The sequence below is a fragment of the Elephantulus edwardii genome, unplaced genomic scaffold (assembly GCF_000299155.1).
Source record: "Elephantulus edwardii isolate Elephantulus edwardi_28Jun2011 unplaced genomic scaffold, EleEdw1.0 scaffold00268, whole genome shotgun sequence".
NCBI classification, from domain to species: domain Eukaryota; kingdom Metazoa; phylum Chordata; class Mammalia; order Macroscelidea; family Macroscelididae; genus Elephantulus; species Elephantulus edwardii.
The window spans coordinates 1,887,658-1,901,771 of NW_006400018.1; the positions used below are offsets into that span (position 1 = coordinate 1,887,658).

Sequence of the window (14,114 nt, forward strand, 5' to 3'; positions counted from 1 at the left end):
TGGCCAGAGAGGACAGCGAGGCGGGTGTGGCAACACGCTAAGCTAACTTAAAGATTGATGGTTTGAGTCCATCCAGGCGTATCTTGGAAGAAAGGCCAGGCCGTTGGTTTCCAGGGTTATGGGTGGGGGGCCAGTCCTTTACAGCTCTGGGAAGCAGTTTTGACACATGTGAGATTCGTATTTGCTGGCAACTGGGGTCTGTGTGTCTGAGAGAGAGAGAAAAAAAAAAGACTACTTATATCCAAAGGGAGACATTGGGCAGAAAGCAGAATTTGACAGGTGTGAAATCCAGGGGAGAGGAGGTTGGCGGTGGTTATCAGGTAGCATTTAAAGCGAACAGTGTAGTGCGATCACCTGTGACACCTGCCACTAAGAAGGGCTGGGGGAGCAATCTGGAAGAGCCCCAGAGAGAGATCCTGTCAGAGCCAGAAGGGGTGACCAATGACAAAGGAGCAGAACAGGCTTCTGGAGACATTAAAGCAGAAGGCAGCTGAGCCACTGCAGTTGCTGTGGATAGGTCAGGTAATGGAAAGGTTGAAAACTGAGCATTGGTTTCAGCTGCAGGGAAGTCCTTGAGGGCCTTTAGAACTGTTTTGCTTGCCTGATGGACATGGAAAGCCCACCAGAACTGGATTCACCTGAGAAGAGTAGGCGAGGACCATGGAATGGGAAATTTAGAATTGGCCATCAAGAAGAGAGTGGGGTTCTGGGTGGAGAGACCTGTCAGGGAAGGTGTGCTGTATGTATTTGACCTTTTTTTCCCTCCTCGTTTTTAATAAGAGAGAAAGATCTTGTTTGGGAAAAGTTTACACAGCACATCAGGTTTCTGTTTTACATGCTGTACATGGTTACGTCCTTCATGGTCCACGAGCCCACCCTCCACGGTACACGAGCCCACCCTCCACGGTCCAGGAGCCCACCCTCCACGGTCCACGAGCCCACCCTCCACGGTCCATGAGCCCACCCTCCACGGTACACGAGTCCATCCTTCATGGTACATCACCCGCTCAGTCATTCCATTCGGGATGATTTTGTTTCTGTGAGTTTAGTTTCTCTGCCCCCTTAGGTACACATCATCTTAAAATAAATGTTTAACTGTTTGGTCTCATATCAGTGATACTTTAAGGAAACACAATATTCTTTATTTTATGAATTTTGTATTGTTTTGGTGATATTCTTTATTTTGTGAGCTAGTCTATTTTGTAGCTTGGAGATGACTTCAGGCCTTGTTTTGGTTTAAGGTTTTAAAGAATGTCTGAGGGCACTGTCCATTCTCAATTGGTGCAGTTAACTTGTGTGTATGTGGTTTTTTGTTTTGTATTTTGTTTTTTAAGGATCTGAGGACTTTTTCTCAGCTGAGCGTGTTTTTGTGCTGCTGATGGGAAAGAATTGAAAGCCCTTTTCTTGACCAGGCAGGAGAGAGGTGGGTTAAATGTTGGCCTCAGATAATAAAAAAGGAGAAATTTGGGTGTAGGTAGTGGAAGGATGCAAAATCTTTTGTCACATCTGTGTTCTTAAAAGTAGGAGAGGAAGATGGGGGAGGGAAGTATTATGAGAGTGTGCGTCTATTGGAGACCAGAAGATGAACGGGTGAAAATGCACGCTTACTGAGCGGGATGCAGGCCCGCTTTGAATGCATAATCTTGACTTTAAAATGAGGTCTGTCATCCTCATTGGGTTGCTTAAACCTAACTGTAGGTAGAGATTAGAATTTAACCCAGGCTAGGGTTTTGCCAGGTGCATTTGATAAGGGAGGAGTTGAGTGTGTGTAAGAGAATGATTATGGGGATGGACTCTTAAGAAAAGAGGGATCTAGGGAGCTCTGGTGGCGGGAAGCTGCACTGCAAATCCCAGAGACGGGTGGTTTGAATCCAACAGATGCTCTGCTGGAGAAGGAGGGGCAGTCTTCTCCTGTACCTCCTCCTGTCTGATAGTACACGCACAAAAAAATAATAAAAGAAGAAAAGAGGGATCTAAGGCCATCAGATGGAAGAAGTGCATTTGTTTCAATGACAAGCTGTAAAGCATGGCCATAGGGATGGACAAGCGCCGTAAAGGAGATCAGAAAAAAGGAGAGGCCAAGAGTCTGGAAAATGTTCTTTGTGAATGTTGAAGTCCCCTAGAACTGTGTATGTGCATCAAGGCGGGATAATAGTGCTGAGATGCTTAATGGGAAGGATGGACTGATAGGTGTCTGCACCAGCATTTTGATGCCTGGAGGACCATCTGCCTCTCTCTCCGTGTACGAGGGATGATGGGAGAGAAGACGTCCCTCTCAGGGTCCACATGGAGCATGGCTCAGCCTATACTAGCCACGTGTGGGGCATTTAGTAGCCACACGGGGTTAGTGACTGTTGTGTGGCAGAGGCTTTAGAGGCCTGACCTAGGTGATGATAGGAAGGCTGAGAGCAGGAAGAGGTCCCCCTCCCTTCCACCGTCGGAGGTGTGCAGGCTAGCAAGGCTGGCTCACCTGAAGGAGGGGTGCTCAACAGCCTCCCTGAGCCCGGCAGGCGGGAGTGGAGCAGTTGTGAGTCTCTGGAATGACTCTTGAAGTGCACCTGGGGGCTCGGCTTCTGTGAACACACTGGAAATGCTGGTGCAAAGGCCTCAGCTGGGGGTCAGCCTGCACCCCAACAGGTGTACCAGGGTAGATGCCGACTCTCTTCGTGGGACTTGGCGCTACTGAATATCTAACCTCCTTTCAGAGACGGGGTTGTAACTAAGGAAGGATGGTAGTGGAGAAGAATAAGTTTTGTTTTGTTTGGGCGGGTTAGGAACAGTAGCTTTTGTATCTGGTCTTTAGATTTGTTTATTTGACAATGTTTCTGTTGGTCTTTGAATTCACATCAGAAAGTTTCATGAAGGCACAAGAACAAAGGGCTCTAAGGCTGTCACTGTTACTATGTACTGATTCGGGTCTGTGTATGTGTTTATCATATGCCGACACACAAAAGAGAACCCCTTCTTGTGAGCTGTAATTTCATGAACAGTACACAGTTGGAACGAGTGTTCTAGAATGAGCACAGAAAGTTATCCTGCACCCCACTTTGACAAACGGCGCTGTGGTTGTAGGTCTGAGGAGTGGGGACCCAGTCACCCCTAGAGGAGGGGCCTCCATGTTGAGACGTGCCCTGCCCCTCCCAGGTGCGGTTGTACGAGTGGACGACAGAGAAGGAGCTGCGGACAGAGTGCAATCACTACAACAACATCATGGCCCTCTACCTGAAGACCAAGGGCGACTTCATCCTGGTGGGCGACCTGATGCGCTCGGTGCTGCTGCTGGCCTACAAGCCCATGGAGGGGAACTTTGAAGAGGTAGTGAGGGCGGCGGGGCGGCCACTACCAGGTGGTGTGTCCCTGCTGGCAAAGGCTAATGAAGCCCAGTGGGGACAGAAATGTCCTCCCTAGAAGGGTGCGCTCTTCCCGAGTTGAGTATTTTTTGGGAGTCTCAGTTTGAACCCAGGGTAGCATCTGTAGAACTGGACCCCGTGCTGCTAGAATCCATGCCAGTGCAGAATGATCTTTCCTTGTTTCAACTTTTCTCCATTTTCTTGTCTGTTTTAAGATTGCCCGAGACTTTAATCCCAACTGGATGAGTGCTGTAGAAATCTTGGATGATGACAACTTCCTGGGAGCTGAAAACGCCTTTAACCTGTTTGTGTGTCAGAAGGACAGGTGAGTGTGTGGCTTGATGGGATGTCAGGGAAGGGGTTGGGGGTGCTAGGCTCTTTACCTGCTTTAGCACTTGTCTTCACTGAGACAGCACTTTGTAGTAGGGTCTCAAGGACACAAAGTGGGCCGCCTCATTTGGCATCTTGGCTGAGGAGGGTGTTGACTCACAGAGGGGCCCACCCTGGGGTCTTTGCACTCAGGCCGGTGGGGAGACTCGAGGTTTGAGTGGTGAGTTTCCTGTCTGCCTTTCAGTGCTGCCACCACAGATGAGGAGCGGCAGCACCTTCAGGAGGTTGGACTCTTCCATCTGGGCGAGTTTGTCAACGTCTTCTGCCATGGCTCTCTGGTGATGCAGAATCTGGGCGAGACCTCCACGCCCACCCAGGGCTCAGTGCTCTTTGGCACAGTCAATGGCATGATTGGTAAGGCTGACTGCTACGGGGCAAGCTTCCCACAGGCCTCCCTTCCTGAGCGACTAGGGAGACCAGTTTGAGGAGCTTTGGTGGGAGAGCTGCTAACCAAAAAGTCAGTGGTTCAAATCTAGTAGCTCTGAAGAAGTATTAGTCGGTTCCCATGAAAGATTAGGACTTGAGGATCTTGGAAGCTGTATGACCCTGTTCTGTAGACAGTGTGAACTGGCAGGGGGGTTGGTTTGAGTTGAGGGAGGACCGCTGGACTGAGCCTGGCAGCTTACTAGGGGAGGCCTCTCACAGTGTCAGCTACTTACTGGCTGCCCTGGGCGAGCTTGCTCTGGACTCCAGAGCCTCTACAGCTAACTGTCCCTTTGGCTTCTTCAGGACTGGTGACCTCACTCTCAGAGAGCTGGTACAACCTCCTGTTGGACATGCAAAATCGACTCAATAAAGTGATCAAAAGTGTGGGCAAGATCGAGCACTCCTTATATCCTTGCTGAGGCATCCCCCAGGCTGGGACACTCCCTGTTGATGCACAGAGCTGCCTTGCCCTGAGCAGCTCTCTGTTAAGAAATGTCTTGACTAGGTTCCTGTAAGGGAACAGGCCTTCAAACACCAGCCCCTCTTCTTTTTAAACTTAATGGGAGCTTTCAAACTTATACGATAGTGGAAGGAGCACAGTATAATGAATCTGTGTGTGTACCCATCTCCAGCTGGTCCATCTTGGGAAAAGGCTGTCTGTGAAACCCATCTGCCTCTGGCCTTCTTGGGATTTCCATCAGTGAGTTGAGAACAAATCAGAGGACCACTTCCTCTCTGGGACCTTGGGTAGGAGAGGGCACCATCCACTCTGGGACGTCCTGAACTGCCCACTATTGGAGGCTCAGTTCATCACAGGACATACAAAGCACTCTCCTTGGAAAGGGGCGAGGAGCTCCTGGCTGCAGGGCCATGGGGCTGGTCAAACACTATAAGCTCTGTGCAGCTGGCCAGCAACGTAGCGTTCTTTGCAGCTCTGACCCCGCTGTAGGTGCAGGACACGGCCTGCTGCTTTAGGTTTTCTCTGCTACCAGGACTCTGGACTTGCCCTTTCCCTTCCCAGCCCCACGTTACTCCTGTGAAGCTTTGAGGTTAGCTCTTGCACTTTGAACCCTTCACACAGGTCCATACATTTGCCTAGTCTTCCCCCCAGTTTTTAATTTTTATGTATTTTTTTATTTTATTATTTTTTGTGTGTATTCCCTTAAATCGGATCCGACTGGTACAGGATGAGAATGCCCTCCTCCGTAGTGGATCTGGTGAATTCAAACTGCGTGCCTCTGGGATTGCAGTGCAGCTTCTTGCCACCAGAGCTCCCTATACTTTATTTTATATTGGCCTCCATGCAAAATTCCTACACATTGTGTATCATTCATGGACACTGTGTTTCACCCATTCCTACATTCACACTGTGTTTCTAACAATCCCTCATATACATTGTATTTTATAAATTAATCACCTGCTGTGCCTCCTTTTCAGATGCCTATTGGATCTTTCCTAATTCCTTCAAACACAACCCTCCACCTGCCAAACTCTGTTATTTTAGTGATTTCCTCCCCTCCCTACCTAATTTGTATTTTCAGAAACATTTATTTTAAAGATCATCCTAGTTTAAAGCTATTTTTTCAGATAGCAGTTTAACATTTCTTTCAATTCCAGAAATGTGCAAAAAGTAACATGCCTTAGTTGAAATGGTCGTTTCCTATTTGAATCCTGATGATTAGGGTGGAGCCCTGCTTGGAAGTGGGGATGAATGAAGTGAGAAGGTACTTCCAAAAGACTGTACCTTCCTTAACTCTCCTGCCCACCTGGAGATCCTTTCACACTGAGCGGAAGACAGAACCGGCCACGGGCTTCATAGACGGGGACTTGATTGAGAGCTTCCTGGACATCAGCCGACCCAAGATGCAAGAGGTTGTGGCAAACCTACAGGTGAGTGCTGCAGCATCCATTCTGGGCAGTAACGGGCACCCCGTCCTCTGCCCGGCACCAGAATCCCCCCTCCCCCCCAAGTAGGCATTTCCCTACCTGCATGGAAAGACGGGCACGGCAGAGAGATGTGGTAGAGGCTCAGATGCCATGCGGGTGGCAGGCACCACTAAGGGGACTTGACATTTATTAATTACTTTAGCAGCAAGGTGTAGTTGTGCGTGTGTCTGGTCTCTCATCGACCCGAGGTGGACTGAGGGTCAGGATCCTGCTAGAGGAAATAAAGGTTCCCACAGCGCCGGAGTCTGTGGAGTCACTCACTAGAGAGGGTGCCTCTGGGGAGCCATCCTCCAAGGCAAGGGACGTGGTGCCAGTGGTGTAAGAAGTGCCCTCAGTCGGCCTTGCTGACCCGTCCCCCCAGAGGAGAGCTGTGGCTTTCTGGAGATGAGTGTCTTCTCCCTGCGTGGCATGGTGGCTGTGGGCACCGCTTCCCTGGGTAAGGGACCACAGCCCCTCGGCCCCTCACAAACCTGCCTGTCCTTATTGCAGTATGACGATGGCAGCGGCATGAAGCGAGAGGCCACGGCAGATGACCTCATCAAGGTTGTGGAAGAGCTAACACGGATCCATTAGCGGTCCAGTCCCAGGCCTGCCAGGCCGCTCCCTGCCCTGCCTTCCCCTCCCTGTCCCGGCGTTGGCCTCGGGAAGTTGTTCCCTAAGCCAGGTGCCTCGGCCACCATTCCCGTGTGTGGAAGCAGGATTTCTTAGGACTAAAACCAGCTCACTAGAGACCTGGGAATGGGCTGAGGGTGAAATAGTCTCTTCCCTGATGTTTGTCAGTCTCACATGATTCCACCATCACCTTGGACCACCAGCTGCCATTCCTCCTCCCAGCTCCTCGGCTAAATGAAAGCTCTGGGGGCTTCTCGCACACACACAAGTTGTCCTCTGCTTTCTTGTCACCTATGCTGGGAGTGTGGGGAGGGCAGGGGCAGAGACCGCAGGGTGTGCTGTGTTTGAAGAGCGATTGCTTCATTTGCCTCCAGTTGCCTGAACACCAGGTGGGGGAGCTGCCTGAGCAGCAGGCCTGGGGGTGGTGGATGACTTCCCAAACCACAGCCCTTTTGTCTCAGGGGTGATGCTCCAGAGAGGAGGAGGTGGGGAGCCTGAGTTGGTTGTTAGTTTGAGTTTTATCTAATAAAGTAGAATCCAAGCCACGTCATCTGTGTGCTTCTTGGTCCCCTGATATGCAGCACCCAGTCATGCTGTGTCTAGTGTGTTGCAAGCGCACGTCCCTCCTTTCTGGCAGCTTGCTGCAATCCTCATGAGAAGTGAAGTGACATCAGTGCCTCTCCTTTGCTACGTGATGGGTTTTTAGTTAAGTTGGTCCCTTCATTGGCCCTTTTCTCAGCTCCGCTTTTGTTGGACTGGAGTTACTTGGGCTGCTTTCATTTTACAGCCAAATGTCCAGCAACAAGGCTAGTGGAGTAGCCACTTGGCCTGGGCTCTGCTCCCTGCGGCCTGTGGTGCTGTGTGCCCTTTGGCTTCTCTCACTGCCTTGGGCTGGTGGATTTGGTCCGGGGTCAGAGCCGATGTTCAGAAGGTCACCATGAGTTGGACTTGACTCAGCAGCACATGACAACAGTCTAGGCTACTCTGGGTGCCATGGGTTGGGGGTTTGAATTCAGTAGGACAGAGGGGCCACACGCCTTACCACCAGCAATCCACAGGGAATAAAGGCCGCTCTGTTCCAACAGCGAGACCAGCTGAGCCTCAACATATTGGTTGGCTCTTTTTAAGGCCAGCCTTTAATACGGTGTCAGGAAAATTGTGGTTTCAAGTTCAAACTGTGGCTTAGATTCCAGCATAAAAGTGCGGGTGGGGGGGTTCTTCTGTAGTCGGCCCCCTTCCTTGAGGTGTTCCCTGTGTTTCATTATCTTCTCACTATCCTGGGATGGCTGAGGGTGGGGGAGAAGAGTCTTTAACAGGAACAAAAAAAATGATCAGTGTCTCACAAAACCACTGTCTGAACTTGAAACTCAACACTGTGATGTGAATTCTTTAAAGTTATGGTTTGAATTTGAAAAGGCCTGCCCCCATGCCAGAGACCAGCTTTAATGAGGCACGCACACAGCAGTCTCCAGATTGTGACTTAAAGATTTAATCCTAGAAGGGAGGCTGGCTGAGGTGCCAGGATCCGGGGACATGGGGGGGGGGAGGTGTGTGAGAGCAGCAAGGAGACGGGTGGCAATGACGGGGTGGCGGGGACTTGGCATTGGCCACGGTCCTAATTGGAAGCCCTGGAATTCTTGCCGGTTTTATGCTATTTTTTGTTGCCTCCAGCCTTGTACATACTCAGGCCTAAATATGCAGCAACCCTTTGGAAACTGACCTTTTGCAGCCACGCTCCCACGTGCCCTCTTGAAAACCATTAATCACCACTCCAAGGGTGGAAGGTTGTTGGGAGCCTCGCTCCCGCCAGCTGGAATGGCTCCTCCGTGTCGGCGCTGATGAGCCCGCCTAACTCCGGCCTCTGCACGAACCGACCTTTGGGAACAACAGAAATACTGACTCATCACATGACCATTTGGAAAGGGTCACAAGCTGGAGGCACTTTCTCTGCAGCCAACAACAGCTTGGCTCCTTTGCCGTCAGTGGAGGGTCCCTTTGTGACTGAGTAGCCATAGACGGCACTCAGGAGCTTCCTTAGGGGGTGTTCCCAAAGCACTCCTGCAGATGGAGAGCATGGTGAGAGACTGGGAAACCCAGGGGTCAGACACGAGGGGGAACGTGTGGGACCAAACGAGCCACCTGAAGTTGATAGGGACAAGGTGGGTGCCGCAGAATTCACGTGAGGAGCAGTTTAGACATTTTGAGTCACTGATGGAACGTCACTACATCCTCCACTTCTCAGGGCCGGTCGTGTGTTGACTGAATAACTGATCTGGAACCTTGCCGTACCCTGCACCATTGCCACCATCTGGCATGCTTGAGCCTGTTGTCATCAGTCCAGATGGAGGATCTTCCCCTTCTGCTGATCCTCGACCCTTCCCAGAGTGATGTCCTTCTCCAAGGACTGGCCCCTCCTCACAACATGCCCAAAGTATGCGACATGACGTTTCACCATCCTAGCCTCCACAGATCACTGGTGGATTTTAATCATGAGCTGCACCTCAGTTTGTTTAGCTGCTCGCTGGACAGTGGAGATGAGATCTGCAGAGAACAAGCCTGGCTGGAGCTGGGGGTGAAGGTTGGGAATGGAAACAGCCTTGTTGGACTGGAGTGGGGGGTGTGAGGAGAAGTTAGCATGAGAGATGACAGGTGTATCAATGGGGTTCTTGGTCCTGTACAAATGTCTTTTGGGTAACACCTGAGCACCTATTTGATAGTGGTGGTCTTTTGGAGAGATGAGAAGGGCAGTGACAGAAATGTTGACATTGCTAGGTATGACTTACAGTGACCCTATGGACAACACATCTGAACCCTACCCTATTCTGTGCCATCCTCCTCATCCCCTACTTGACGATTGCCACAGTTACCATGTCAGTCCTTCCCGCTGAAGATCTTCCTCTTTACCTGACTCTCCACCTTTCCAAGCGTGATGTCCTGTTCCAAGGGATAACCTCTCTTAGCAGCATGAAACTGCCATCTTTGCCTCCAAGGAGCACTCTGGCTGCACCTTCTTCAAGACATCTGTCTGGCCTTTAGGCAGTCCATGGGATCTTTAGCACTCTTCTCTAGCACCACAGTTTCAGTGACATCAATTCTTTTGTCATCTTTATTCATTGTCCAGCTCCCAGGAGCATTGCAAGGGATTGGAAAGACCATGGCATGAATTAGGTGCACCCTAGTCCTCAAACTAACATCATTGCTCCTCTATAACTTGAAAAAAAATGGATAATTTGGAGACATGAGGTGTAAAGTACTTTGAGCATCCAAGAGAAGGGCTGGATGCTCAGCCCTGGACCTGAACAGCTTGGGACTGAACTTCCAAGGAAGTTCCAGCTTCATACTTGCCTTTATGATGGACACTGAAGCAGGCCATGGTGAGGGATACAATACAGGCAGAGCTGGAGAAAGTTCAGTCTTTGGGTATTCAAGGCAAGTAGGAAAACTGGCCAAGGATTCTGTGGGCACTCAGGACTCAGGTGGGAGTTTTCCTCACTTTAATAAAGCATTTGGCAACTTATTTGCTGAAAATGAGCTTAGAAAACAGGTGAAAATTAACAAAGGCAAATAACAGACCCAAATATGAAAAGCTAAAAACAAAAACCAATCACAGGAAGATGAACTTAGTGACTTGTGTTTGAAAACATGACCACCAAAATCGGCCGAGGTTTCACTTGGCACAGATGCTTGGTTATGGCCAAATAGCATAATGGGGTTGTGGCAAAAAAAGGGAGCAACTACTATTAAGTCACATTAATAAAAATAGGGTGTCTAGGGGAGCTCTGGTGGCCTAGTGGCAAGAAGCTGTACTGCAATCCCAAAGGTACACAGTTCAAATCCACCAGATGCTCTTCCGGAGAAGGAGGGACAATTTCCTCCTGTACCAGTCAGGTCTGACCTGATGGTACACGCACAAAAAAGAATAAAATTTAAAAAAATAGGGTGTCTAGAAGAGAGTCCAGATGACTGATGACACACTGTCCATTTGTGGTCACCACCATTAGGGACTCTGTGGCAGGCCCAGCGTAGCCAGCAGAGGGCAACCCTAGAGGCAGAGCCAAGGCCCAAATAAAAAACTGCCTTCCAGTGGTTTACCTGCCCTGCAGGACAGAACCATCCTGCAGAACAGACAGAACAGCCCCTAGGGTTTCCACAGTTGTAAATCTTTATGGAACCAATTGCCACGTCCTTGTCCCTCACAGATGAGTGGCTTTGAACCAAAGACTAGCAGCTGAATTCTTGAATCACTAGTAGTCACCAAAGGAACCACTTTCACTGTTTTTGGTTTGGTTTGGTTTTGAGGAGCATAGGGTAGACCCTAAGAAAAGTAGTCTAACTAGATTGGGCTGTGATTTTTGCCAGGCTGCGAACTCTGAGTCCTTGGGAGTGTTTGTGTAAGTGTGTGACCAATTGGGCAGCGAGGGAAGGGTCCTGGGCTGGAGATGAAATCAAGTCTTCCTGTTGGTTTACTCCCAGCTGGTACCCTGACGTCCATCCACAATCTGCTTACCTCCCTGACTTCCTGCCAGCCTCTGAGTGGCCTGGGCAGTCAGTCACCAAAGGGGCAAACGAGGCTGGTGCTGCTGTCTTCCCATTGCTCACCGCCCCAGTCCTTCTCATCCCCACCCCAGTAGCTGGAGAGATGCCAGCTGCCCCTTGGGTGTCCAGTGATGCCAGGGTAGGCAAATCCCCTGCCCCACGCGCCTGGGGTGAGTTACAGAGAGCTGACCTGCCAGCATGCTCGTGGGGGGCCTGCCCAGAAATGCTGGGGTTCGCATTTCCGTGCTTCTCACCTTCTCAGGACAACAGGGGCACCTCGGGCTCCCCGCGGACGCGCAGTGCCCAGGCGCACAGCCTCTGGCGCCAGCCTCGTTCCCCGAAGTCTCTCTCCTCCCGGGGCCTCCTGGGTCTGACGCCCACAGCCCTCCGCAGGAAGCCGAACTCCTGAAGCCGGGCTGGGGGTGTGGGCCCAGGGCGAAACCCCGCCCCCCGGGGTCCCTGATCTTTGCCCCCACACCAGGTTCCGCGCCTTCCCGAGAGGCCACCGGCGGGCAGGCGGCGCTGCCTTTTGTGTGCCTCGCTCAGAGGTGCTGGAGAGCACCCCCAGCCACCCGCCACAGCCCCGGGGCCCCCTCCTCTGCGTCCGCAGCCCCCCTGCTCGGCCCCGCGTGCCAGCTCGGGGCTTGCTGGTTCGCTCCCAGCGGCGCCGGGAGGAGGGGCGAGGCCGGCAGCCCCCTCCCCCGCGCGGCGCCCAAGCGGAGCAAGCCGGGGACCCGCCGCCGCCGGTCATGTGGGCTGGACTGCTGCTCCGGGCCGCCTGCGCCGCGCTGCTGCTGCCGGCGGCCGCGGGCCGAGGCTACACCGGCCGGAAGGCGCCCGGCCACTTCGCTGCCGAGAGGTAAGTGCGCCCCAGCCTGGCTGCGCCTCCGGCGTGCGGGGGGCGCTGCGGCCGCGGTCCGGGGCTCCCGTTTGGGTGGTGACGGCGGGCACAGCCCCCGGGGTCTGGACAAAGACAGCAACTGGCGCTCCAGGGAGGGTGCTCGCTTCGCGCCCCCGGTTACGACCCAGGGGGTCCCAGACAGGGGTGGGGACGGGAACTGAGAAGCAGACTCCGCGCGGGCACGTCTGAACCTGCCCTGGAGCGGGGAGCCCCAGACGCGGGGAACCCGGGATGTGCCACTTCGTCCGGGGACTGGTGGGCACGCTCTGTGCCTCCTGGCCACGCTCTGGGCAGGGGCTTCCCTGCGCCCCGGCCCCACGCGCACAGCGGGCCAGGCCCTGCGCTGGGTTGGTTTCCTGAACTGGCGGGGTTGAGGTGCCCCGTGTCCCTCTCCCCACGTGTTCCCCCTCACGGGGCAGAGGCCGGGCCGCCGCGTGTGTGCGTGATGCTCTGAGCGAGGGAACACGCTGTCAGCGGGCGGCCTGGCCGGCGGCCACACTCCTCTGGGGGCGCGCAGCGGGGGCCGCCGGCCGGGCTCGCCGCGCGCACGTGTGTTCTGTGGTCGCTGCCAGTTCCAGCTCCGCGGTGTCTCAGAGCCTTCCAGCCACCTGTCTCTGCTCACTGGGGCACTCGGTAGGCGGGGGGCCCTGCTTGCTCGCGGATGCTACTCCCCGGTCATCCTGAACACTGTGGTGGCCTTGCCTGCCCCTTCCAGAGGCAGGGGGACGCTGACCCGCAAGAACTCCGTCACCATCTCTCCAGCAGGGAAGTGGGGTGTGACTCTCCCCAACATGCACCTCCCAGGAGGGCCTCAGCTTCCCTGCAGAGGGATGACGGACCTCCAGGGCGCTTGCCTCAGATCCCTCGGTTCTGTAGTGGGGGGTGTGGGCCGCCTTTTTAGAATCTTTATCATGTTTGAAATTGCCTTCTCAGTACCCACCTTCCCGACTATTCTCCCAAGACCAGGGACAGGACACCCTTATCCATCCATGGATGAGGTGCTCCAAAACCCCACTCCTGGAATGACAGTCCTGCCGCCCTTTGCACAGCTGGAGGGCACTGGGGGAGGTGACACCCCATTTTAGGGGGGGTTCAAAGCTTTCTTGGACTAAGACTGAGGTGTGCCTTAGCCAAGCCATCCAAGCCATGGTATTTTCACTTGCTCTCTGTGCATCAGAAGGTTGGACCGTGAAGACTGAAGATTTGATGCCTGTCAGTTGTGGTGTTGGTGAAGAGTAGTGAATATACCGTCAAGTGTCAAAAGAACAAACAAGTCTGTCTCAGAGGACGTGTGTCAGAGACAACCATGGTGAAACCTTGCCTCACCTGCTGTGGACATGTTACCAGGAGGGGCCAGTCCTTATAAATAAATAAAGAGGGGGTTATGATGTTGAAAAAGTTGGAGGGTCAGCAAACTAGAGGAAGACCCTCATGGAGGTGGATTGGCACAGTGGGCTTGGCATGGTGGGGATGGTGAGGATGGCTCAGGACAGGGAAGAAGGTTCAGCTCTGTGGTTCAGAGGGTCACTATGAGTTGGTGGTCAACTCAAAGGCGCCTCATGACAACACCCTCTATGAGAGTCCCAGGTCAAAGCACAGACTGCTCGCCCAGTCCGTTATTGGAATAATTACAGTCACCATGTCTGGCTGAGGCTTTTGTGTACACTGTTGCCTCTACTAGGAAGCTCTGCTTTCTTCCTCCTGCTGTCCTTACACGGAGCCTCCAGAGCTTCCAGAAACCTCGTGGCCGCTGTTGTGCTGTGTTGTCAGCCCCGGGTTCTTGGTTGGCACCTGCCAGTCCTTGAAGGTGGGGAGGGGTGGCATGGTCCTGCCTGCACCACTCCTTTTTCTTGCCCTCCCTCTTAACCCCCTCTTTATTCAATCAGTTATTCATGAACTACTCCGGATTAATTGCAATGCACATATTCCACTGTTGTTGTTGTTGTTATGTG

At 52.8% G+C, this 14,114-nt stretch overlaps 2 protein-coding genes across 2 annotated transcripts in view; both read left to right on the forward strand.

Moving 5' to 3' along the window:
- The window catches only part of DDB1 (damage-specific DNA binding protein 1, 127kDa), a 28,541-nt gene extending 21,855 nt beyond the window's left edge, over positions 1-6,686 (forward strand). The window contains exons 22-27 of the mRNA XM_006899840.1: positions 3,145-3,315; positions 3,566-3,675; positions 3,925-4,094; positions 4,470-4,572; positions 5,933-6,056; positions 6,603-6,686. Of these exons, the coding sequence (XP_006899902.1) occupies positions 3,145-3,315; positions 3,566-3,675; positions 3,925-4,094; positions 4,470-4,572; positions 5,933-6,056; positions 6,603-6,686 (762 nt within the window). The remainder of the gene's footprint in view (positions 1-3,144; positions 3,316-3,565; positions 3,676-3,924; positions 4,095-4,469; positions 4,573-5,932; positions 6,057-6,602) is intronic.
- A 5,324-nt stretch (positions 6,687-12,010) lies between these two features.
- VWCE (von Willebrand factor C and EGF domains) overlaps positions 12,011-14,114 on the forward strand; it is a 39,113-nt gene continuing 37,009 nt past the window's right edge. The window contains exon 1 of the mRNA XM_006899888.1: positions 12,011-12,120. Within this exon, the coding sequence (XP_006899950.1) occupies positions 12,011-12,120 (110 nt within the window). The remainder of the gene's footprint in view (positions 12,121-14,114) is intronic.